This window comes from Syngnathus leptorhynchus, chromosome 6, assembly GCF_054491065.1.
Source record: "Syngnathus leptorhynchus isolate UIUO chromosome 6, UIUO_Slep, whole genome shotgun sequence".
Taxonomy (NCBI): Eukaryota; Metazoa; Chordata; class Actinopteri; order Syngnathiformes; family Syngnathidae; genus Syngnathus; species Syngnathus leptorhynchus.
The window spans coordinates 14,039,019-14,065,455 of NC_141200.1; the positions used below are offsets into that span (position 1 = coordinate 14,039,019).

Genomic DNA, 26,437 nt, shown 5'->3' on the forward strand with positions numbered 1-26,437 from the left:
GCTTATAAGTCTATAATTTGACAGCACTCATAACATTATTAGCACAGTCCCCATTCCGAACCCAAAAGACAGATGGTAGGTCGATCAGCTCAGCTCAGTTGATGAGGTTGTCCACTCTTTGTCTGTTGTAGTGTTTCTTTTCTGTTTTAAACGCTAGACACTACAATAAAGTATTCCCCATGTCGATTACCCATCCCCCACCGGACAATTATGTATCAAACTATAAATATTATGTTAAGAGTATACTTTATGCAAATATGAGTATGATGAGTGTATTGTATCAGCAGTGAAATATTTTTAAAATAAAACTATTGTTTCTGCCAGTTAGGCATTGTTTTTTTCTTTCTGAAAAGCCTTAAGCGCTGCAGTTGTTTTTATTCAACCCTCAGCCACTCAAACAGTTTCATTGAATTTTTGTCTCTATGAACAGGTCTTTCAAAAATGGAACTCGAGGTGCTGAGAGGTTGTGTGTGGGATGATATATGGTCAAAAAAAAGTTCCAATCACTGAACTTCCAGAGGATTTTTATGAGATGTTCTGCTTTATTTTCATCCGACCAAAGAGCAGAACATTTGATCATGCTAAGACTACATTTGTTGTAGAATCTGCTATCACGACACAGTGCTGTAATATCAGAGAAGTGGAAATAGATTCAATTGACTTCATAGTAATTTTAGTCAAATTCTTGTCCAACCCAATTTATTAGAAGAGCTGGATGACTAATAATTAGCACAGGCTTATCAAAATGTTCCAAACTTTCATTTAAAATGTATGGTTGCTTATGTCATAGTAAATGTACATTTTTTTTTAATTATTGTTATTAAATAAAAAAACATAGTGTTCAGTATATCAACATTGACATCATCGTGTGCTTGCAGCAGTTATCAATATGTGCAATATAGTCATGCCAGCCAGGGGAGACCGGTACGTTTAGCACTAATAGAACCTGCGATGAGAGTATTTGATTGATCACAACGGTAGAAAGACGGGTACCGGTGCAGTGTCATTGTCATTCACAACACATTACATGTAAAACCTGACAGTATGCGCCCAAATTTAAATACGACTTAATGTCAAACAATGCGTTTGAGTGTCTCCAAATTGTCCTAATGACTATAAAGAGGAACTACACTTTCCAGTACTAGCATACCATTAATAGCCACAGCATTACGATGATTGATACAATACGATGCCAAAAAAAAAAACATCCCAAATATTTGGTCTTTACAAAGGTATTATAATGCTTTACTTCAAGCATCTATTTGTGTTCATTATTGTTGTTGTAGTGGGGCTGAAATATTTTGCTTCATAATTGATATCTGTGTTATATATTTTGTCTCGGTATGTATAGATGTATACCACTGCAAACTAATGCAATATCTAGTGATGGAAAAATGAAGCTTAAAATCTGCTTCATGAATCACTTGTATACTTTGATTCTTCTCGATGGCACTCTGTTCAACATTGGGCTGAAAGCACACTGACTCACCATTTCTTAAACTTCTTCCTTTCTCTTTCTTTCTTTCTTTCTTTCTTTCTTTCTTTCTTTCTTTCTGAGTCAAAAAGTACAACAATTGGTTCATAAAGTAAATATAAAGATTAATTTTCCCATCACTAGCAACCTTTCAAGCTGTTAATGAAGAGATCATGATGATATTTAATATATAGCACATACTTTCTGATCCAGCTAAAAGGAGCCACATACTCATAAAGAAGTGTCTTTTCAGTATCTAGTCTTGTATTGACAAATCACTTGACTTTGGTCTTAACGTAACAAAAGGTGGGTGAGCCCAGTTTATGTGCTGTCTGTCTACGGGGGAAAGCCGCAGCCAAGATGCGACAAGGCAATATGATGTTTAGCCACAAGAGGGTAGAAGAGGTGCGCTGCTTCTTAAGGCCAGTGTGTGCTTTACTGTGGCACTGTGCTCCTAACATCTGATCAAAAGCATCAACGAGGTGATGTAACTTGGACTGCATTTCTACTGCAGGCCGGTCAGTGAGGGAATTTCTTATGCTATTGTATCAACTTGTTCGTTGTGTGATCTAGCGCATCTGGATGTCCATGTAGGAGTGTGCTTCTTCCTCACTACCAAGGCAGTTCAGTAAATAAGTCAAATGACTGCCTTCAATAAATAGTTGGCAAACTATAGTAGCTTAGTAGGCCCAAATGTTCACCAAAACTAAGACAGATTTTACTCCAAAAAACGATAGTAAATATTGTATGTTACTATAAAGTTCTCTATTTTGAACTTTGACACTGTGCCTGGAAAGAGGAAAGTTTACAGTAAATGATGAATTGATGGAACTGTGTTGCCTATAGGTTTAAAGAAAATAGGTCCTTAATATTTCAAAACATAGCGGCTCGGTGGAGCACTGGGTAGCACGTCCACCTCACAGTTAGATGGGTGCGGGTTCGACGCCACCTCCGGCCCTCCCTGTGTGGAGTTTGCATGTTCTCCCCGAGTTCACGTGGGTTTTCTCCAGGCACTCCGGTTTCCTCCCACATCCCCAAAACATGCTTGGTAGGCCGATTGGAGACTCTAAATTTTCCCTAGGTATGAGTGCGGGTGCGGATGATTGTTCGTCTCTGGGTGCCCTGCGATTGGCTGGCAACCGGGTGTCTCCCGCCTACTGCCCGATGACGGCTGGGATAGGCTCCAGCACGCCCGCGACCCCCGTGGGGACAAAGCGGTTCAGAAAATGGATGGACGGATGTTCTCGTGATTAATACAAACGTATGGAACTAGGTGGCGATTTCTCTGCATACCGCGAGAGGACATTAGACTAAGAATCACCATGTACTAAGCTGTTGTGTTTGTAAATCTTTTTAGGTGTTATGTCCTAGCTTGTGTCATGCTATATAAATAAAAAGTGGCCTTGCCTTGGCTAGTGAGGACAATGAGCACACTCGCAGTAGTAAGACATTCTAGATCAAACTGTGTGGTCTTACCAGTGAGAGGGCTAAGAGTTTATATGGGCCTTACTCAAGCTAAAAAAACAAAACAATTATACTGTATACTATCAAATAAACGTTGGTCACCTCCAAATTGAGAAGGCTCATGGTGCAAATCCTGCCTAAAAAGCCACCTGTACTAGCTGTGTAGTATGGGCGGGTGTCATGCGGAGGGCGAGGGCGGGTCTGGGTCGGCCTCGTAGCGGTAAGTTGCCTGAGTGTGTTGCAGGTTGCCAGGCGCCACAACGTGAGCAGCTGGGTTTTGGTTGTCCTGAACTCGCTGAAAGGCTGCGCCCTCCACGCCCAGAACCGACGGCAGCAGTTGGGAAGGCTCGTGTGCATTTGGCTGCGGGGGCACGTCCAACTCGTCCACCTGAGGACGCAGGGGGTGCATGACCACTAGCTGATCCTGAGGGATGTCTGCAGCAGCGGCGGCCAGGTTGGTGGTGGACTTGGACTTGACGCACTGGAAGTCCACGTGACGGCTCTTGCCTTCTTCCTTTTCCCATGACATGCGGATGAAAGGGCGCTGGACGTAGTTGTAGATGACCTCTGGACGACCCCCAGGGCGCCGCTTGACCTTTTCCTTGTAGGTCGGGTAGCCTGGAGCAGGAATATAACAGTTTGGATTTTTTCATGATAGTTTTTTATTTCATTTTGTTGTTTGTTTGGTAAGTTTGGTTTTTCAATTCAACTAGTTTTAATTTGTTTTTGGAGCAGATTAAGGTCACTATTGTGTAAATAAGGAAACAATAATTCCCCACACTTTTTTACGGCCATATATTAATTTGAAAATAGATACGTTCAAAACTAACCTTAAAAGCCATTGTATAGAAAAACAAATGATATTTTCATTTTACCCCTCCGTGAGTTGTCACCTTATCGTGGTGGAGGGGTTTGCGTGCCCCTATGATCCTAGGAGCCATGTTGTCTGGGGCTTCATGCCCCTGGTAGGGTCACCCATGGCAAAAGGGTCCTAGGTGAGGGGCCAGACAAAGCACGGCTCACCAAAGCCCCTTATGATGAGAAATAAAAATGGACTCAGTTTTCCCTCGCCCAGACGCGGGTCCCTCTCTGGAGCCAGGCCTGGAGGTGGGGCTCGAAGGCGAGCGCCTGGTGGCCGGGCCTTCGCCCATGGGTTCCGGCCGGGCATAGCCCGTAAAGAAAACGTGGGTCCCCCTTCCCATGGGCTCACAACCTGTAGGAGGGGCCAAAAGGGTCGGGTGCAAAGTGAGCTGGGCGACGGCCAAAGGCGAGGACCTTAGCGGTCCGATCCCCGGCTGCAGAGGCTGGCTCTAGGGACATGGAATGTCACCTCTCTGGCTGGAAAGGAGCCCGAGCTGGTGTGTGAGGCAGAAAAGTTCCGACTAGACATAGTGGGACTTGCCTCCACACATGCCCTCTCGAGAGGGGCTGGACTCTCTTCCACTCTGAAGTTGCCCACGGTGAGAGACGTCGAGCAGGTGTTGGCATACTTATTGCACCCCGGCTGGGCGCCTGCACATTGGCCTGCACTGTTGTTTGTGTCTATGCACCGAACGGCAGCTCAGAGTACCCACCCTTTTTGGAGTCCCTGGAGGAAGTGCGGTAGAGTGCTCCTTCTGGGGACTCCATCGTTCTACTGGGTGACTTCAATGCTCACGTGGGCAATGACAGTGAGACCTGGAAGGGCGTGATTGGGAGGAATGCCCCCCCCGATCTGAACCCGAGCGGTGTTTTACTATTGGACTTCTGTGCTCGACACGGATTTTCTATAATGAACACCATGTTCAAGCATAAGGGTGTCCATGTGTGCATTTGGCACCAGGACACCCTAGGCCGCAGTTCGTTGATCGACTTTGTCGTCGTGTCATCGGATTTGCGGCAGCATGTTTTGGACACTCGGGTGAAGAGAGGGGCGGAGCTGTTAACTGAAAACCACCTGGCGGTAGGTTGGCTCCGATGGTGGGGGAAGATGCCGATCCGACCTGGTAGACCCAAACGCTCTGTGAGGGTCTGCTGGGAACATCTGGCAGAATCCCCTGTCAGGAAGAGCTTCAACTCCCACCTCCGGCAGAGCTTTTCCCACGTCCCGGGGGAGGCGGGGGACATTGAGTCCGAGTGGACCATGTTCTGCGCCTCCATTGTTGAGGCAGCCGACCGGAGCTGTGGCCGTAAGGTTGTTGGTGCCAGTCGTGGCGGCAATCCCCGAACCCGCTGGTGGACACCGGCGGTAAGGGATGCCGTCAAGCTGAAGGAGTCCTATCGGGCCGTTTTGGCCTGCGGGACTCTGGAGGCAGCTGACAGGTACCGGATGGCCAAGCGGAACGTGGCTTTGGCGGTTGCTGAGGCAAAAACCCAGGCGTGGGAGGAGTTTGGTGAAGCCATGGAGAATGACATCCGGACGGCTTCGAGGGAATTCTGGTCCACCATCCGGCGTCTCAGGAGGGGGAAGCAGTGCACGGTCAACACTGTTTACAGTGGAGATGGTGTGCTGCTGACCTGGACTCGGGGCGTCGTGAGTCAGTGGGGGGAATACTTCGAAGACCTCCTCAATTCCACCGACACGCCTTCCATTGTGGAAGCAGGGCCTGAAGACTCTCAGGCGGACTCTCCAATCTCGGAGGTCGAAGTCACTGAGGTAGTTAAAAAACTCCTCGGTGGCAGGGCCCCGGGGGTGGATGAGATCCGCCCGGAGTTCTTAAAGGCTCTGGATGTTGTGGGGCTGTCATGGCTGACACGCCTCTACAGCATTGCGTGGACATCGGGGACGGTGCCTCCGGATTGGCAGACTGGGGTGGTGGTTCCCCTCTTTAAGAAGGGGGACCAGAGGGTGTGTTCCAATTACAGGGGAATCACACTCCTCAGCCTCCCTGGTAAGGTCTATTCAGGGGTACTGGAGAGGAGGATCCGTCGGGAGGTCGAGCCTTGGATTCAGGAGGAGCAGGGTGGCTTTCCTCCTGGCCGTGGAACAGTGGACCAGCTCTACACAGGATCCTCGAGGGTGCATGCGAGTTCGCCCAACCAGTCCACACGTGTTTTGTGGACTTGGAGAAGGCGTTCGACTGTGTCCCTTGGGAGGTTCTGTGGAGGGTGCTTCGGGAGTATGGGGTGCCGAGCCAACTTATAAGGGCAGTTCGGTCCCTGTATCACAGATGCCAGAGTTTGGTCTGGGAAACAATAACTGGATAATCTCAAAAAATGTTTTCAAAAAATCATTCTGACCGAGTATGCTGTGGTTATTAAAATTTGGCACTACACTTTCCAGGACTAGCAATATTTAACATTTTGTCACAAATAAAAAATTTGAAAGCAAAGAATAGGCCTCCTGTATTTCACTTCGCTTCAGATGATTTCTTTTTTCTGTCATGTCAACAAGCAAATCCAACTACAATGTCCTGGATTGTCCTTTTTTATGTTGTTTCTTTTTTTCTTTGCTCTATGACCATGATGTATGTAAATAAATGAGTGCAGTCTCATGCTTTGCATTGTATGTAAAACATCATTAGAAAAATACCTTCTATGCCCAATCGGATCTTCTTCAGTCCTCTGTCCTTCAACACCGACTTGGCCACGTCTCGGTTTTCAATGTATTTGAAGAAACGGTACAGTTTGGTGCTGTAGATAACTGTTAATTTACAAAGAGACATTTACGAGTAATTTTGGTTTAGCCTTCGTTTAATATAAAATCTAAAGACCAATAAGTAAATGTATTTGTTAAACACTAGAACAACAACTTAGTAATATCAATGATATCATAGAAAGTTTTCAAAGCAGGCCTACCATATAACTTGCTCACGTCATTACCATTATAAACCATTGTTTCTTTTTCTTTATTTACATATAGTGATAAATTGTAGCTTACTTTCTTCAGCCTATCACGTTACTTTTACCATTGCAAAATACCATGATAATATTGTTTCACAAAATACTTGCAATTTCCACTCCTTTCCGAACCAGACTGTAAAAATCAACATGTACATGCAAGCACTGAGTGCCACTCAAAAATGTGGACACACCTTTTCAATTCAATAGCATGAAAAAGTCTGTCCAAGCTTTCAAGTGGTTAAAGGTATTCAAAGGATGGTTCTAAAAAAAGACCAGGAAGCACAAGTACAGTACGGGCCTGGCCTGTCTTTATAACAATAACAACATTTTTGTTTGGTTGTTCTAAAATAAACATACCCTTGTTCAGTGAATTATTCAACAAATCAAGTCTTACTCTGAGAGTACTCCTCTCCCATTTGTGGAGGGTACTCTTCATCCCAGTCCACCACATCATCATCGGTCAGCACCACAACGTGGCACTCTCTCTCTCCGCTCTGTGCGCTGGCCACCATCAGCGGTAGCACCATCTCCTCCAGGTAAGACTCAAACTGACGCCTGGCCCCGTCGTTTGACAACTCATGCATCAGGGCACCTAAGGGGACAGGAAGGATCAAACAAATGAAACGTTTGTCAATAACACGTTTCAAAACTCTACACAGAGACAGACAACCAGTCTAGTTGCATTTATTTGGATAGTATCATGTTTTTGAGGCAGTAATGAACAGAAAATGGTTCAAGCATTCGAAAATTACCACCATATCTTTTATTAGTGCAAACACATCAAATTCAATTAAGAAAATGAGTCTATAGTATTCTGCACTCTTTTCTTCGTTTATTATTTATTACGGCTGTTAATTATATATAACCTAAATGTTGTCAGTCGACAGCAAAATTAAAAGCAATTGGCTCAGCTGATCCAACACTTTTGAAAGGGAGTTTACAGAGTCGAAATTAAAGTGTATTTTAAGTGAAATTCTTGTCGCTATTATAATAAATTATACAGTCACAGACATCGATTTGTTGTGAAAGAAATATATGAGAGCATTTTTCCATCAATATTTTAGAAGGAAATTTAGGAGGAAGACAATTGAGAACAGATTCTCACTTGGACTGCCAACCTGGCTACGGACTGTAAAATATAGCAAAATAAAATACATATACAAATAAAGCTTAAATATTTTACTAAATATTTTAAATTATTGATAATAATACATTTATAGTAACTCAAATTGTATGTAAGGCCACACGGTGAGGCACTGGTTAACGTCTCCTTCCACTGCTATGTGGATGACAGATCTATGTCTCGCTGAGCAAAAAGGATGCGTTCTGCTTAAGACCAATTATGTCCTGCCTCGAGGAAATCAAAGCCTGGATGTCACTGAATTATTTAAATTTCAATGAGAAAAAAAAATCGTGGTTTTAGGTCTCATACATCTCACCCTGTTGACCTTATCTGGAGCCATGAGTCTCAAATTGGGTTTTAAATTAGACACTGATCTTCAATAAATGAACATGGATCTTTAAATTTGAAGTAAGGATATATTTCTGTTGAGAATCTAAAATGCTTTTAACTTTCAAGAAAATAGAGTTGTGTTTCAAGGGTAAGTGAAATGTCAAGGTATTTGTATCAAACTGAATAGCAGAACCACTACAAGACCATGTTGCTGAGGTACTCAATATTTAGCTTTCTGTTCATGCTCATTTATTGTCTTCAGTGACAACTGTACACTGGGAAGAACATTTTGAATCCTAGTCTAAGTGTAAACAGGGCAGTGTGCTAGTAGTAGAGTGTCCGCCCTGAGACTGGAAGGTTGTAGGTTCAAACCCTGGCCGGGTCATACCAAAGACTACAAAAATGGGACCCATTGCCTCCCTGCTTAGCACTCAGCATTAAGGGTTGGAATTGGGGGGGTTAGACCACAAAAATGATTCCCGAGCGCGCCACCGCTGCTGCTCACTGCTCCTCTCTCCCCCAGGGGATGGATCAAAATCACACGGGGATGGGTTAAATGCAGAGGACAAATTTCACCACACCCAGATGTGTGTGTGACGATCATTGGGACTTTAACTTTATTTCATTATCATACGGCACATGCAATGTTGACATTTTCATGCAATATTTTTGCCTCCAGATTAAATAATTTCAATTCATTCTCCAGAGTGACAGAGGGGAATAAACAGAAGCATTTAAATTAGTCACTGACATACCTGAACCTATTCGAATAGTCATACAATTTGACAAAGATTAGTACTTCCCTGTTGCTTTCAGCTGTTTATTATTGAGCAGAGAAACAAAAAGAGTAAATGCTACATGATGTTGCACACAGAGGACAGTAAAGATGGATGATGTTGAGTAATCTCCTTTTTGAGAACATGTTGTAACTGTTGCCTGTTTGACTTCTCGCCAGTATAGATAGTACCAAATACTCACTGGGCCATTTCAATGAACTAAAGTCTGACACTTTGGGATCACTATTCAACAGTATTATTTATGACTCATCTCTGTATATAATTTTGTGTTGAATGGATTAACATTTCCATCAGATATCTAACCTGAGTTGATTGATGTTCGATTAACGCCGCTCAATGTAATACTAATGAGCAGAAACTTCATTCAAATAGAATGGTGCTTTGAGAATCGGACCTGCTCATGTGGGTTTCTGCTGTGCCCTATAATAAAACGCTGTAAATCTCCCAGCTAATCATGACCTAGTTAGACCACCAACACACACACACATCGACACACAGGAGAAGCCATGAGTAGAAGCTGTCCCTCCCACACACTGCCAAACAAGGACGCACAAAGTCTAAATGCAAACATGAGTGCATGTAAAACGGCAACAGAAACACCGTACTGTACTACGTATTAACTGGCTGTTAGGACAGCAGATTCAAGTAGTGATGTTCATTACAACATTCATGCAAACACGTTTGTAAAGTCAGGCACTGTAGTGTACTATTAAAGCCAAGATAAGTCAAATGCATTCATCTAAGATGGCAATGGCACTTACCAAAAGCGGCACATCACCAAAAGCAAGTTGTACATTAGCGTGCATGCAGTTCCACACAGTGTGAACAGTGCCTCGTACTCACTGAGGTCTCTGCACTTGATGGTGCTGTAGTCGAAGGAGATACACAGGTAGTCACATGCCTCCCTCAGCTCAGGAATGGAAATGCCGTCAGGGCAGCGGATTATCCCCGATTTGTAGTAATCCTGCCATTTTCAGCGCCATGCACACAAGTGAATAAGTGAGCAGAGAGGCGGGCGTTCACTCACAGACACACATGGAGGATGGGAAACAAGACGCCATTATTGATGCTGCTGCTTCACTCACAGAGGCAGTAGGGGAGGGAGCGAGAGAATGTGTGTGGGAAATAGATGAGGGCAGGGGGTGGAGTGCTGACCAACGTAAAAATCTGACAGCATCATCGGCAGTAAAGAGGGAGACTGAGGGTGGGAGGGGGATATAATGGGTGAAGAGGAGAAAGCTGCTGTTGTCACACTCCCTGCTCCACTTTCCCACCACTTCATGCCTGCCTGCAGCCTGTCTAACAATTCAGAGGAATTCCCATCGGCTGCGACGGAAACCATTTTGATGACATTCCTACTTGTCTCTTCATTATATGCATCAGAAGAACTGTTAGATCACCACTTTAATTAAAATCAGTTGACGTTCAGTCCTGTTGCTACATCAAGTTATGCTAGCCCGTTATTTTACCTCAATTACCCAAATGACCTCAGGCACTAATAGTCATAAACATGTTGACAGAGAATGGTAATTTACATTTTTCTAAAAAAAGAAAATAAAGAAACACACATTTTTTCTCCCTGTCCTCAATTAATACACATCTCTGGGAACTGGACATTTGCTTCTGTCCTTAAAGAGGACGAGTAATCAGTCTCAATCCCAGCAATACAGCAATAATATAGGTGGTTCTTCAAAGAGAATAAACAATATATGAATATATGAGTATACAATAATATACTATACATTAATGTGAGATGTCTAATTGTCTTTGTTTTTAAGCCAGGTCATAAAAATTTGGAGCAGGTTTTTGAGCGAAATGATATCCTTTTCCTTAATAAATAAATTATTAAATAAATAAATAAATAAATAAATAAATGTATATATGTGTAAATACAACACTAAAACGGAATAGCTACAACCTTTGAGAATAAAACAACATAAAACAAAATAGAACTCGGAACGATATGCCTATGGTTACAAAGTTAAGATAAATGCCAGCTTTCTATTTACAGTTACTAATAGTACTGATTGATTGGAAGTTCCACATGCCTTTTACCCCACTGTCCCAATTGTGTCCCAAAGAAGTTGCCATGTAGCTGTAGAAGAGTCCAATATAATCCATGTTTCTTACTATTTTTTTACTACAGCCAGTAAAATTTTGCTTATCAAAAGGGTGAACTGTTGAGAAAAAAACTTGACGTGCTCGAAAAACACCAACAGCTATTTTTGAACCAGTGTGCCAATTTTATTCTATCAGTTTAGAAATCTAATTGAACAGATTTTTTCCCCCAAACTTGTTTCTGGTATTATGCCTATCTGCTTAACAGCACCTCCCGACTCACCACTCAAACTCCAGTTCAGCATTGTACATTTTGACACCAAGGTGTAGCAGGACAACTCTCATTTATGTAAATTAACTGAGAGAGAACGGCACGTACATTCCATCATCTGCAACTAGCGTGTTGTCACACACAGTCTCGCAAATATCAAGCAACAGGCTTCCTTTCATCTGGTAAACCAGGTTGCGGTTCTTGACGCGCACATTGACAATAGTATTGAACAATTTGATACATGATGATATGCGTATAATTGCAACCCTATTGTTTATGTATTTTCATTTAGAATGTCATTAAAGCTCCTGTAGGTGTAACGCAACAGTGGACAGTCATTGAATTAAAGCAGGAGAGGGGAGGAAGACAAGTTTGACCGGGGAGGGATCATGGACATTGGAAAAGGGATGTAGCAAGTGAGAAAAGGACAAAAAGAAAATGCATTAATTGTAAAACTGTCAGGCAGTTCTTACCAAAATTGCTCTAAACACAGTGGAGCTGATACCATCAGCGACCTCAAATTCTCCTTTTTCATTGGGCCTAGTGAAATTGTTTTCTCGCCCTGATCCAAACATCCTGAAAAGAGAAGTGGAAGAAAAAACATAGCTTTTGAAATCAATACACACAGACAAAACTGTTGGTGCTTCTCTGTAAATGAAAGAAAACCCCAAATGAAATGGCCACTCCAATAACGGAATGAACAAATGGAAATCACACATTGTTTTTGTAATGTGTATATGGACCATCATGGACGCACTTTTTGATGGGTTGGTGCTTACATTACTATTAACAATTGCAGCACTGTCACTATTGAATATTTTTATCGATTAGTATATCGATCATTTCATCAATTAATCCAATAATCAGACATCATTTCATTAGTGTATAAAAAACATTTTCCCCTGATTAGTGATATTTGGTCGATTAGTGCTTATCGACCAAATATTCTTATTTATTTGGTATTGTTTAACAGTTAAGAATCAACTAAATAACAGTGAAGAAATATCACACAAAGATTGATGGTTATTTATTTTTTACAAAGCAAAAGCAGGTGTCTTATTTTGATTAAACACAAAAGATAAATCAGTCTACTCTCATGAAGGACTAGACTAGAGAAATCAGAAAATCACTACTTGTCAAAGCCTGAAATCGGAAGATTTAGACAATCATTAGTTAAAAAATGTATTTACTAAACGATTACTTGATTATTAAAATACAAGGCAATTAATGTGATAATCGGTTTGCTGTCAATTAATCGATTACGTTGTTAAACTCATGCAGTTTAACACCTCTAAACTACCCCGGTATTAACTGCACTATTCCACAAGGCTCACTCTCATTCACACACATGTACTCAGTCATGCTTCTACTGAATTCCATTTCCCTGCTCTACAGAGTATACCGCCATCTCTCAAGGCTTGACTCAACCTGCTCTCTACTCTCACTACAGATCACGATGTCATCTGCAAACATCATAGTCCATGGAGATTCCTGTCTGATCTCATCTGTCAACCTGTCCATCACCACTGCGAACAAGAAAGGATTCAGAGTTTCCCCTTGGTGTAATCCCTCCTCCACTTTGAATGGATCATTCATTTCTATCGCACATCTCAACGCTGTCACACTATCCTTGTACATGTCCTCCACTACCATCACATAATTCTCTGCAAGTCCAGAGTTCCTCATACAGTACCACAACTTCCTCTGGTACCCGGTCATAATAATAATAATAATACATTTTATTTGCAAGGCGCCTTTCAAGGTTTCTCTAACTCTACAAACACACAATGTTACTCCTTCTGCACTCTCTAAACCTCTCCATCAGTATTCTCAGAGCAAACAATGCCTCAGTAGTTCTCGGCATGAAACTATATTGGTGCTCACAGATCTTCACTTGTTTTCTAAGCCTCACTTTTATTACTCTTTCCCATAACTTCACGCTGTGGCTGATCAACTTTATGCTATTGTAGATACTGCAGTTCTTTCACATTCTTAAAAATAGGAATCCTGCACACTTCTTCTTCACTCTCAGGCATCCTGTCACTTTAGATTTTATTAAAGAATCTGGTAAGAAACTCCATTGCCATCTCTCCTAGACATTACTTCCCTTCCACTTGGTTCGTTGCACACACGATATGTCTGTCTTTCTCCTCTCCATCATGTCAGCCAGCTCTCTCCCTTTACCAATCTTGCTACCGACATTAAAAGTCCTAACTCTCACTTCCACCCTTCTGGTTTTAATCTTCTCCCTCTGTCTGTGAACACATTCTCCTCCTCTTCTTGGTATTCACCCAGCAGAATCCCAATTTCACCGACAGCCTGTTGGGCAATCGCATTGGTGGCGGACGTTGTTGACCCGGGCCACGACCGATCCGGTATGGAAAATTGATTTATTGTCTGCATGTTTTGCTTGGCTTGTTTTACGTTGGATGCCCTTCTTGACACAACCTTTCTCATTTATCCAGGCTTGGAACCAGCAATGGGCCAGAATGTACTTGCTGCACACCCTATGTGGTTGCATGAATAACACCTAAAACAAATCAATATTTGTCCATTTAACACATGCAATGTAGGTCTAGTCCAAGATCCTGAGAAAAAAAATTACCTACCGCAGATAGTTACTATTACATCATACTGTTGAATTCAAGTTTCTGATGTGAGAGAAACAGTAACATTTTAGTTTTTACCTGCCAAGCATAGTGTTGGGTTGAGCTGTGAAGATGGCCGGATCCACCACAAATCTCGTATTATCCACAATAAGAGTCACTCGCTCTCCGACTCGCAGACCGCCACGATGAACCTCTTTACTGCTGAGGTCATACACATAGATCATATCACATGATCCTTGGCTGAGGGTCTTGGGGTGGTGGTCACCGACAGCAGTACCAAAGGACCGAGGCATGTGCCCCGCAAACAGAGCGCCTGCAATGTTTGAACAGGGAAGAGAAACCCGTGGGGGACGTGGACTGGAGGATCTGGAGGATGAGCCGCCATCACCACGTTCTCGGTCTGAAGAAAAAAATAGCTCAACTTGTTTGGTTCATGAATAAATGTTGGACCTAGAAGTGAATTCGGACTGCTTATAATGAGCAATGTTTGCATTTAGAGAGGTTCACGGTCACTCACCGCCTTGGCCAGGTGAGACTCAAAACTATCAATTGTTTTGCAGCTGTCACTTTTGAAAGAGAGTTGGAATAACACTTTTCCCCATTAACCAAGATCACTTCCAATTTTTGACAAATCACGCAAAAGTTCTTGACAGAGCATGACACAAAAAAGTTGAGATGCACTGAGAAAAAAATGTGAGAACTCCCAAATCAAGACTGCAACAAAAATATCTAATTTTATGTGCTCACAGACATTTACATTTCATTTTTTCTTGCAATCACATGTAATGGTCTTCATTTTGAAGTTAATATTTGATGCAACAAGAGTGCTTTACTAGCATTTCCTTTGATATTATTATATGGGCTCACAGTCATAACTGGCCATCTGAGGGCAACCATAATTACAATATGACCCATGATGAAACATTTCTTGATCTTTCATTCTTGATCTAGAAGATTAACATAAGTGTTTTGTTTTTGAGTGTTTTGTGTATTTTCTTGTGAGTGTGCATGTGCGTGTGTGTGCCTGTGTGTATGTGTGATACAAAAGGATGGTACCAGCAAACACAACAATGTGATGCATACTGTAGTTATGTCAATGGGAAACCAGTACACATATTTCTGTCCTGGCTAATCAATTAAATTTGGTTAGCTGACGAGTACTGGAAAGTGGGCTACGTTTAGTCTTCAGCCATTTTATACTGCAAGATTTCTTTTTTGGGTCACTATATTATTTGAAGTAGCATGACGCGTAATGGTATAGATTAGAGTCATCCTACTATTGTGTGGGTGTGTAAAAGTGCACGTAGTTAGAATATTATCCCGCCTTTACTGAGTTTTGTGTAAATAGCATGTTCTGTTACAGCTACCTTGCTAGTAAGCGGTTCATTTATGTGGCACGACTCACCTCTGAATTTTCCTCTGCAGTACCCTCCTCATTATTCAAGTCATCAAAGTTAAGGGTATGAATACGCTTTAGTGTTATTTTCACTAACATCCTGCCTTAACACCTGACACTGTGGGGCAATATTTATTCATTGGTAGACTGTCTAGATAAATTCAGTGCTTAAAGTGCAATACATGCATTGCACACCAGTCCTGTGTAGAATATTGTGAAGTTGACATAGTGGGTGCTTAAAGAACACAAGTCAAAGTGTTTACTAAATAACGACTCTAATTGAAGTAGATAAATAAACTATCTTTTGTACTAATTCATGGTTCTTTTGCCTTTATTTGAACGTAAACCCAATCTATAAAACCAAAACATCAGTGTAATGAATCTAGGATTGTTGATTGTAATACAGATGAATTCACTTCTTGTGCTTGTTTAAAAATGCATGGTAAGAAGACCTTGGAAAAATAATTGCATGTTAATTCTCAATTGCAATATTGGGGGGAAAATAGCAATCATAATCAGATTATTTTTCTAAATCATCCAGCCATAAAGGGGAAGTCGACCGCCAGATTTTCTTTGTAGTAATTTTTCCTGTGCAGCCCAACTAGTCAAAACACAGTGTTCTGATTGATGTTGCATTTGCGGAATATGAATTAAATAGGGAAAATCCATGTTTTTATCCATCTCAGGGGGCGGCCATTTTGCCACGTGCTGTCAACTGAAAATGACATTACAGTTGTGATCACTAATTTCACAAAATTTCTGAAGCTGAGCCGTGAATGGTTGTGACTTGAGACCCAGCAACTGTGATGTCATTTTTAGTCAATAGCACGTGGCAAAATGGCCGCTCCTTGAGATGGCTACAAACATGTGAATTTTGTTGGGTAACTTGTATTACACAATGCTGTGTTTAGACTAGTGCGGGGAACATACAACATATTATTGTAAAGAAAATCTTTGGGTTGACTTCCATCCATCCATCTATTTTCAACACCACTTATCCTGTACAGGGCCACGGGTGTTACTGGAGCCTATTCCAGTTTACATCGAGTGAAAGACAGACTATTCCCTGAACTGGTCACCAGCCAGTCGCAGGGCACATACCCCTTTACAAATAGACAAGCAGAATAATTAGGGTGAACCATGATGAATTAAAATGGACTCCTTAATGAAAATGTGTCTTCACCATGCTGCCGAGTGGGCGATGTTACATTTCGGATACAGGGGGTGAGCTGATTCTCTCCTCTCTCGTGGGACGAATCACGTGAACGGTCACTGGAGCGCCGACGCTGCTCCCGGTAACATTCACTTGCTGCTCTCACCCCTCCGCACGCATCGCTGGTGGCACCAGCACCATTCAGACTCATGGTTCCGGCCCACCTCTGCTGTTGCGGCTGCTCGCAGTCCAGCACTGACACACCACACTGCCTGTTATTCGGAAAGCAACACATACAGAAACCAATAGAGTTGAATGAAAATGCATTGAAAGCATATTATGTTCTTCAATCAGACAATCTCACACTCAAAGTTTTGGGTGATGTTGTTTCATGAGTTCAAAGCGGGACAGAATTAAAAATAATTAAAAATGTATGCCCCAACAGAGAGTGGTATCGGAAAACAGGTCACAGAGTCTCTAAAGCACGGAACTGCGGCAAATCAAGAATATTAATAATATTTGGAATGCAGTAGAACACGGCAAGAACCCATAGATGTTTCATGTGAACTTTGCAGGAGCAGAACACAAACAAAAGCGACACCACTAACCTTAAGATGCAGTGATGAATATTGTCATGATACCAATATTGGTATTTCATTTCACTTGGATTGAGTACTTCAAAACCGGTAATGAAACAATAGTATGGCAAAATAATGTGCTTGATGCGACCACTCACCAAACTCGATTTGCTGGTAAAGCGATGAGTCAAGAATTCTAGGCTAGCAAAGCCAACTCGGTGCTGTTCGCTACAGGTCTGAATACAAACCACTGCTGAGCTGTACCAATTCCAGGATACATGTCACTTTTTCGGCTTAACAAGCTGCAGTATTCACCAAAACTGTTCCAAAATGTTGAAACATATCTTCGCAAACCTGCATTGACACTCAAAATTAGTATTTTGCAGCCAGAATAACGGCATAAATATGCCAAGCAAGACTGCAGCACGTAGAAAATTGATCTTTTTCTCCATTTCCAGGTTTCTTTTTCTGCGTAATGGGAGCAAACAGGCCAAATGACTTTTCTGGTGTGAATACACCCTGATGTAACTTGACCTTGGTGTTCACCTTTAATTTCTTTAGTGGTTGTTCTGGGCTCTTTTGTTACCATTCATCTTACCTGTCTCTTCCATTTGTCTCATCAATTTTCCTACCACAGCCACATACAGCGAGGTTAGCTACAGTCCCGTTGATCTCAAATTTCTGAATAATACATGCAACTGTAGTCACAGAAACATCAAGCTGCTGGGAGATCGTCTTGTAGTCTTTACCTTTTATGAGCATTTCTATTTTTTATTTTTTTTTCTAACCTTCTGAGACAATTCACTCCTTTGCATTTTGCGGTCCATTGTCAGTGTGGTACAAACCATGTCACTAAAACCCGACTACTTGTCAAGATTGTATTGAAGCCATGGTGACTCATAATACTGAAAAATAATAATCATTTAATAATCATTATCTGTACTTTAATTCAGATCAATGGAAAAATACTGTATAAATATAAAAAAAAACTATGTGCCTTGTTTCTGCTTGAGTTCTGTGTCAACACGTGTGAATGTTTGCAGCCATATTTCTGTTCCAGAAAAGGTTCTGTTGTGCACATATAAAAAAAAAAAAAAAATCAAGGCTGACATCAGGACTGTTAAGAATAAAAAATCTACCTATTCACAAACAAAATATTGTATAAGTGTCCACCATGCTTTTGTTAGGATTGCCTGATACACTTTGAGCAGCCAATGGTCTGGGGGTGATAATTCTGACTTCCATGCGTACACCTCAACTGGGGCATTCATTGAACTCTCCCTTATACCCATCAGCATTAACTACAATTAATTATATGATGTAAAATAAGAATGCGATGCGTGGATCATTCTATTTGTAAATGTGTGATCAATATCTTCAACATTAGGAATGCTGCTAATATTTGATTAACTTGTGAAATGCTGTTGATTGTGGGGAGCTGAGGCAAAATGTGCAATGGTACTTGACTACAAGCAACACATTTGCTGTTGATTCAATCTCTAGTGCAGTCTAAAGAAGTTCAACATGACATCAGATTTGGAACATTGAGGTACATCCACTCAGACATCCATCACGGTACAATTGCACAGTAATCCCTCGTTTATTGCGGATAATTGGTTCCAAGACCACCCGCGATAGGTGAAAATGCGTGTAGTAGTGTCACCCTCCCATTTTTAACATACATACATTTATTGTGTATCAATGAATGTATATCAAACCATATAAGTTCATATGTTATCATTAGAACATTAATTAATAGTTTCAAACATGTAAATACTATAATAGTATAAATAACATACAGAAAATAATGTATAAATAATATAAATAGGATACGTGTTAGGGTTGACAAATTAACTTGATTGTATGATTATGTTGGAATGTAGACTAGAATTATTAATTTTGTTGAAACCTTTCACCTTTCCTTGACTCTGGAAAGTTTAACCATTCAGTTGTTGAAACTTTCCAAATCGTGTGGAAACATTCTTGCTTAGTTAGTCATCTAAAATGCTCCACGAGTTTCTGTTTCCACGACCTTATAAAACAATGAGCTGGGACCCTCCGCACTGGTTAACCAGTTGCTGAGGTGACCACCAAACATGTCCACTGTCACCCCCACCCTGCTTGTTCTCAATAAATATGCTCTTGCAAGAGACCAAAGGCAGACTTCGTTCGAACATCGCTGTATGTACAGTGACGAACGATTTCTCCCCTTGCAAGTGCTCATAGGGCATACTGTCTCCCGTATGGTTCTTGCAAATAAGTTAGAGTGAGCATCACTCTAACAATACGTGTGTGTGTGTGTGTGTGTGTGTGTGTGTGTGTGTGTGTGTGTGTGTGTGTGTGTGTGTGTGTGTGTGTGTGTGTATGCGTGTGCATGCGTGTGCATGCGTGTGCATGCGTGTAACATATGTAGATGTAGCTAAAAGTATACATGTTTTTAGAACTCATTATTATAACAACTTTTTTACAACAAGGTACAAGTGTACATACTGTAAATATGTTTTTAGAACTCTTTTATTATTATAAGAATTTTTTAAAACAAGGTACAATACTGCAAATGTCTTTAGAACTCTTATTATAACAACAAAGTATAAGTGGTACTGCAATTGTGTGGGCACTCCCTGCCTTCTGCTGGCACGTGGGCAACCTTTGTGCCATAATTCCTCAATTTAGAATTTTTATTTCGAATTTGATTCTTTTTGAGGAGGGGGGAATCCGCAATGTACTGAAGCCGCGATAAATGAACCGCGATATATACCGAGGGATTACTGTATTATCAAATGAGCAACCTATAATAGTATATTGGCAAAAATCTAAATCTGGTTGAGTGTGCATTTAATGCTTTTCTTTGCAAGTTGTCAAGTATGTCTTTCCAGTATCTGGGAGATTAGAAATAAGTGCAGTACATGTGTCAAATTCTATGAGTCAGGGAGCAGGTGACTCATTAGCGCATCATATCACAAAAGGAGACCCAGACATTACATGGCATTCTATCTTGAGTTCAACTTGTGTCTTTTCTGCTACACAATATCCCGACAAGGTTGACTGGCTACTTATTAGTAATACACACACACACACACACACACACACACACACACACACACACACACACACACACACACACACACACACAGTGTATATAATGTATGACTATTAGTTTTGTGAAGTCATACACAATACAATAGGAGCGGGGAAATAACATTAAAATAAATACAATATTATACCATGATTAGCATTTTCTTAGGTCTTTGAATCACAGAAACGTCCTTGAAGAAAAGGGTCACAACAGCAGATTACGGCTCTGCAGGTAACATTTTGCAGATGAGACAACCTACTCAACCTACCCAACAACAGAAAATGCACTCGCTCTCTTGCTACCCTGCATATTGAAGGAAAATCTCAGAGGAGATTGAAATTGCTGGCCAAAATTGGATAATAAAAACAAAATCAACCAAGCTGGCAGACAGCCGAGCAGCCAGACCAATATGGTGATATGAACAAAGGAACTGAGGATGTGATATAAATACATCATATGTGAAAGCTACTTCTGTCATCTTTTGACTAAAAATGTGCATGTACAGCAGGAAAGGTTTCTCTTGGTGTTCAGTTGCTTTCAAAAAGCTTTCTGTTAGAAAGCAGAAGATACCTTTCTGTTTTTACAGTTATACCTCATCTTGCTGACTAGGTCAATGGCCTTGAGCCACGTGGGTGGGGGGATGTAAAGGGTTAGATTCTTCATATCAAAGACGACTTAACTATGACAATGATACAGGCTGCCGTGGCTATCTATTAAAAGCAAGAGGTAAAAGACTCGGGGGGGTGAGGGTCCCATCAATTATTTAGTGGCTGCTGACACAGACTGAGTAGCATCAGCAATAAAACTGTAAGGACATGTATAAAAAAAAAAAAAAAAAAAAAAACATCGCTGACCACAAAGAACAAACATGTGGAATCTTTCAAAAGATGATTTTGATGGATAACATTTGTATTCATTAAGATCCATAAACGGGTATATAAAAAAAAAGTCAAATGTGGCAATCAGTGCGAGTCTTGTCCCGCTGATTAACGATACAATACCCAAAAGCAAGGCAAAAGGAGACTGAGCAAAGTACCGGTGAAGTCAATGACAAAGCTAAAAGCAAGCAGACCTACCGGTCCCGATCAGCGGGCCAAGAGTAGACAAAGCAGCAAGGGATGAGACACGGGATGACAGCGGCACAAAAGCCTTGCGCTCCTCCGAACAAAACGGGCTTGCCGTCAGTTTCAGCATCCTTGCTCATTACTTTCCAACTTCATCGACATCATTTCACAAACTTGACTTGAAGCGCTCACGCAAAACGCACCCCCTCGTCACACACCTTCGAACCTCTCCTACATCAAGAAAAGAGATAGCGTGCATCGACGAGTGATTCGGAGCCTCAGAAGAGAGCTTAAACTGTGAATGGCCGCGTGCTTGACTGAATCACAGCAATGCTGCCTTCAGGTGCCGCTCGTAAACGCCCACTTCTCCCTGCCTCGTGCAAGCAACGGTGTTGTAAATGTTAATCAAATCTCAACACCGACGGAAATAGGTAAAATGACGACTTAAATAAATAAACAAATAAATGAAAGAACGTGAACGAACAAACGAACGAACAAACGAACAAACGAACAAATGAATGAACGAATGGATGAATGAATGAATGAATGAATGAATGAATGAATGAATGAATGAATGAATGAATGAATGAATGAATGAATGAATGAATGAATGAATGAATGAATGAATGAATGGTTGGGGTGAGGTGACAATTTAGCATGTGTGAAAACTTAACTCTGGTCCATTTCGAATTGACAAACATTGCTTTTGGCTTCCTTTCATTCGGAAGCTGGAGGCCTTTGTTAAAGAACAAGGCTTTTTTTTTAGGACAGTAATTCAAAGATGAGGGCATCTGTATTTTTCTACTGTTACCAAATTGAAACCCACTTGTTAAATTTAAGAACAACAAAGAAAAACATTATTCACAAATAGCCTACTTGTATTGGGTGGAATCGTCGCAGCCCCCAAACCTCAATTTTTCAGAAACTGCCTCCCACCCCCAAGAACCGCCCCCCCCCCCCCCCCCCCCAAAAAAAAAACATGTTGAACCAGTGATTTGTACAGCAAACCCCCTCAACATTGGGGAAAAAGGCATATAATTGACATTCCCCTCAAAAGTGTTTATAAATGCCTATAATTAATGGTTTAGACAAGAACTATAATACTAACTCTGATCTCATACAAATTTTAATATTGATTCGAGCAAAGTACGGCGCAGGGACCACTCCCAAGCCTCCAACAGTCTCTGACCAGCTCTGACAGTTACCATGAAGTCAAAGTAAAATCCATCCATCCATCCATTTTCTGAACCGCGGGCATGCTGGAGCCTATCCCAGCCGTCATCGGGCAGTAGGCAAGGGACACCCTGAACTGGTTGGCAGCCAATCGCAGGGCACACAGAGACCAACCATTTGCACTCGCACTCACACCTAGGGACAATTTGGAATGCTCAATCGGCCTACCAAGCATGTTTTTGGGATATGGGAGGAAACCGGAGGGCCCGGCCGGAGAAAACCCATGCGGATACGGGGAGAACATGCAAACTCCACACAGGGAGGGCCGGAGGTGGAATCGAATCCGCACCCTCTTAACTGTGAGGCGGACGTGCTACCCAGTGCACCACCGAGCCTCAAAGTAAAATGAAAAGTAAAATATATTGTGCTTTTTGTCACGGAAGGAATGGATCAGGGTGACCAAGTGCAGCTTGGACCAGGGTTTATTGGAGGAACTCAAAAGACAGATTCGGCAAACTGACATGACTTAACAAAACCATAACATGACTGACTAACGAAACAGACTTGAAAACAACGGGAACCAAAAACATGAAGCGTGACGACAACAACATTACGACATCAGGAACCAAAAAGACATCAAGACAACAATGATCCAACGGGGTATACAGGACTTACATACACGACGAGGCAGCTGAGAATAATCAAACCGTAATTTTCGGACTATAAGTCGCTCCGGAGTATAAGTCGCACCAGCCATAAAATGCACAATAAAGTGAAAAAAACCCATATATAAGTCGCACCGGAGTATAAGTCGCACTTTTGGAGCAAATTTATTTGTCCAAATCCAACACTAAGAACAGACATGAATCAGCAACAACAGGCTAAACGATATGGTATGCTAACCTGACATATACACAAACGAGGAGCTGAGAACGGGCCTGACGTAACATTCAGAGTTATTCAAATAAGTATTACATAAATAACACGTTTATCAAACCATCTGTGTCACTCCACTTCATTAAATCCATCGATCGTCCTTTATGTAAACAATGCTGCGTATATGCGCCTCGCCGCTGACGTCGGACTCGTAAGTTGCATTTCTAATTATTCCACAGACCCATATAACGAGATATAAAGTAGATTTCAAATAACTATCATATAACAACAAGATTATCAAACCATCTGTGTCACTCCTAATCATTAAATCCATCGATCAAATTCCTCGTCCTTTATGTCAACAACGCTGCGCGCGCGCCGCACAGATCTAGTATATAACTATATTGTAGCGTTAACAAAGTACAAGGAAAGACGTGGGTATGGTAAACGGCTCTTTATTTAACAAAACAAGAGTTCAACGAGCCAACAACTTCTGAACTTCCAGCCACGGAGGTGGAAGAGAGCTCCATAAAATAGGACCGGGCGTGCGTAAAAGCCATGTCCGAGCCCCATCCACCGTCCCCAGACAGCCACCCGGCCGAGCGCCGGCCCCCGACTTCCATCCACGTAGATGAAAGAAAGCTCCGTAGAGTATGACCGGGCGTGCGTAAAAGCCATGTCCGAGCCCCATCCACCGTCCCCAGACATCCACCCGACCGAGCGCCGGTCCCCGACTTCCATCCACGGAGGTGAAAGAGAACTCCCTTCAAGAAGGACCGGGCGCGCGTAAAAGCCATAATAGTTTTTCAAACCTTCTGTGTCACTCCAAATCATTAAATCCTTCAAACTCTTCGTCCTCCGTGTCACTTACAAACAAAGCCGCTAATGATGCCGGTAGTACGTGGGGCCCTTCGTCATCTTCGTCATCCCGTGATCGAATCCTTGGCCCTTTATGTAAACAACCACCGCACGGCACGAGTGACGTCACTTGCAATTCAAATGACAGTAATTCCTTGCTACATCGCGGTTCGTTTATCGCGGTTTCACTACATCGCAGATTTTTGAATTTTGAAAATATGTGAAAAAAATCACATATACGTCAAGTGCTTTATAAATAAAGTTGGGTTGCCTAAACGGTCCAGGGTATCTTTTTAAAATTATGTCAATAAAAGTGATAACTGCACATGGAGACAGACATGAATTTTGCAAAATTAATGCAAGTTCACTTTCGTAAAGGTTGGCATAGATGGCAAATTAGCTCACTGCATTTTAGCCGTAACTTTGAAGTGTCATGAACTGCTGTAAACTGAGCATCGCCTTTCATTTTACGACGTGTTTGGGCCCCCACCTTGTCCAGTTGACAATCGCTGCTCAAGACTCTAAAATTCTCAAAATCGGATAGGGGACCATAAAATCTGAGTACAGTAAATCAAGTAGGGCATTACGACGTAACGTGGTTAGTACGTTTGCCACACACTCAAAAGATTCTGGATAAGAATCACAACTCGTGCTTTTTTTGTGTGCTATTTGCATGGTGTCTCTGTTCCTGCTTTGGTTTTATACAGCCACATTCCAAAAGCATGTTTGCCCATGTGTCCTGCAAATGAGTGATGGCCAGTCTGGCTTCTTGCCAGACATCAAACAAAACCCCCATTGGGGTGGTTTTACGTGCAGCAAACTTGAATAGATGTACAGTAAATTTTTCAATCAACTTGTCTGCTTTGGTCATATGCACCGTTGAGTGTGGTGGTTTATAACACTGGATGTGTGGAAATTCAAGCAAGAAACCATTAGGACTACCTTTGAAATGCATTGCATTATTCATTGGAATAATCAAATTTTGTAATTTTAGTAGTTTAAATGACTAGTTTGACGTTTCACATTGAAACAAGAAAAAAAAAATAATAATTTGGAATTCTCAATCAACCAGAAATGACCGTGTAACCCTTACCCTAACCCTTACACAAGCAACAAGGCCTCCTTAAATAATGCCCTTGACAGTATTTATTGCAGTAAATTTGCCTTCCTCGTATGTGCAGGAAAGATAACCTGCAGGTTTAAAGAATTGTGCATTCACGTTTTATTTTATTTTACTTTTTTTCCTGTAAGGGCTTGCACATCTACTGGCAAAAGCAAGTTGTTGTGGGACTTCTGTTGTCAGCAAGAGATGCTGGATCATCTACTAACTTAAATGGTATTCATTTTGGTATTGGTTTATATTAAGACTAGATTGATTGTGTGTATAGTCACTTTGTACTTGAAGCATTAAGGATCGAGTTCACTTGCAAATGACAAAAAAGTCAGTCTGTTCATTCCCGATACGTAAGATCTGAGATGATTGCTTTATTTTGAGTGGAGAGAAACTGTTCCAATGACCATGAACGAAAATAATTATTAAAATAATAATCATCATCATGAATTTCTATGTTTACATGTGTCTTGTACACGAACTCATCTTGTAGATGCCATTGATTGAAGGAATGGATTAAATTTGCACGTACTGCCGAGACACCGCTTCCGGCAACACTCGTTGCACCACAAGTGACGTGTAACCCATCACTGTCACAAAATGTGCCCAAAAGGAGACCTCTTAAACGTATTCTTATTACTTTGAGCCACATAACTGAACATAGCTGTAACTTTAAACTCTTCAGTTGGACTAATGTTGATTATTTTCTCAGGATCGTGGCATCAGTAGGTTAGCTGCGGCTTTATTTTGCAGCTGAAAAAAAAAATGCCCACAAGCAGTCTAATAGCGGGAACAGCTGGTCTGACTGTTGAAACCTCTGAAGGCAAAACCGTTTCTACATATTTCCGCTTCATGATTTTCATATAAGCCTTACCTGCTCAGACATTTTAAATTGTTAACGTTAGGTTGGGTAAAAAGTTAATATTTTCTTTACCTTAACGTGTAAATTCCAGAAGCGAACTTTCATTCCGGGTAAGAAAACACCAATTTACCCTCTGGTCGATTTCGTTAGATTCATTTTTAAGCTTGGGTTATGGACTACATTTGCCTGTGGCTTCTTTGTTGTGGTTGCCGAGCTAAACTCTCGCGTGACATCACGGACGACTCATGACTTCTCGCGTTGGACATTCTGAAGCAGCCCCCCTCCACCGCCTTGACGCAGTAAAACACGACCAACTGCATTTTTAAAACAACAAATACATAC

The 26,437-nt window shown here is 41.6% G+C and overlaps 1 protein-coding gene across 2 annotated transcripts; it reads right to left on the bottom strand.

Moving 5' to 3' along the window:
• Positions 1–430: 430 nt before the first annotated feature.
• LOC147056111 (BTB/POZ domain-containing protein 10-like) lies at positions 431–26,319 on the bottom strand. 2 transcript variants are annotated; one of them, XM_085915503.1, is made up of 8 exons: positions 21,228–22,004; positions 16,528–16,769; positions 14,027–14,348; positions 11,813–11,915; positions 9,854–9,974; positions 7,155–7,352; positions 6,450–6,560; positions 431–3,556 (listed from the first exon to the last, which is right to left on the bottom strand). In XM_085915503.1, the coding sequence occupies exons 1-8, from the start codon at positions 21,353–21,355 to the stop codon at positions 3,117–3,119; spliced, it is 1,665 nt and encodes a 554-aa protein (XP_085771629.1). In that variant the 5' UTR covers positions 21,356–22,004; the 3' UTR covers positions 431–3,116. The 2 variants fall into 2 exon arrangements, with proteins under 2 accessions (XP_085771629.1, XP_085771631.1); XM_085915505.1 differs by lacking the exon at positions 21,228–22,004 and adding an exon at positions 26,168–26,319 and having other exon boundaries at positions 432–3,556.
• Between the last annotated feature and the right edge of the window lie 118 nt (positions 26,320–26,437).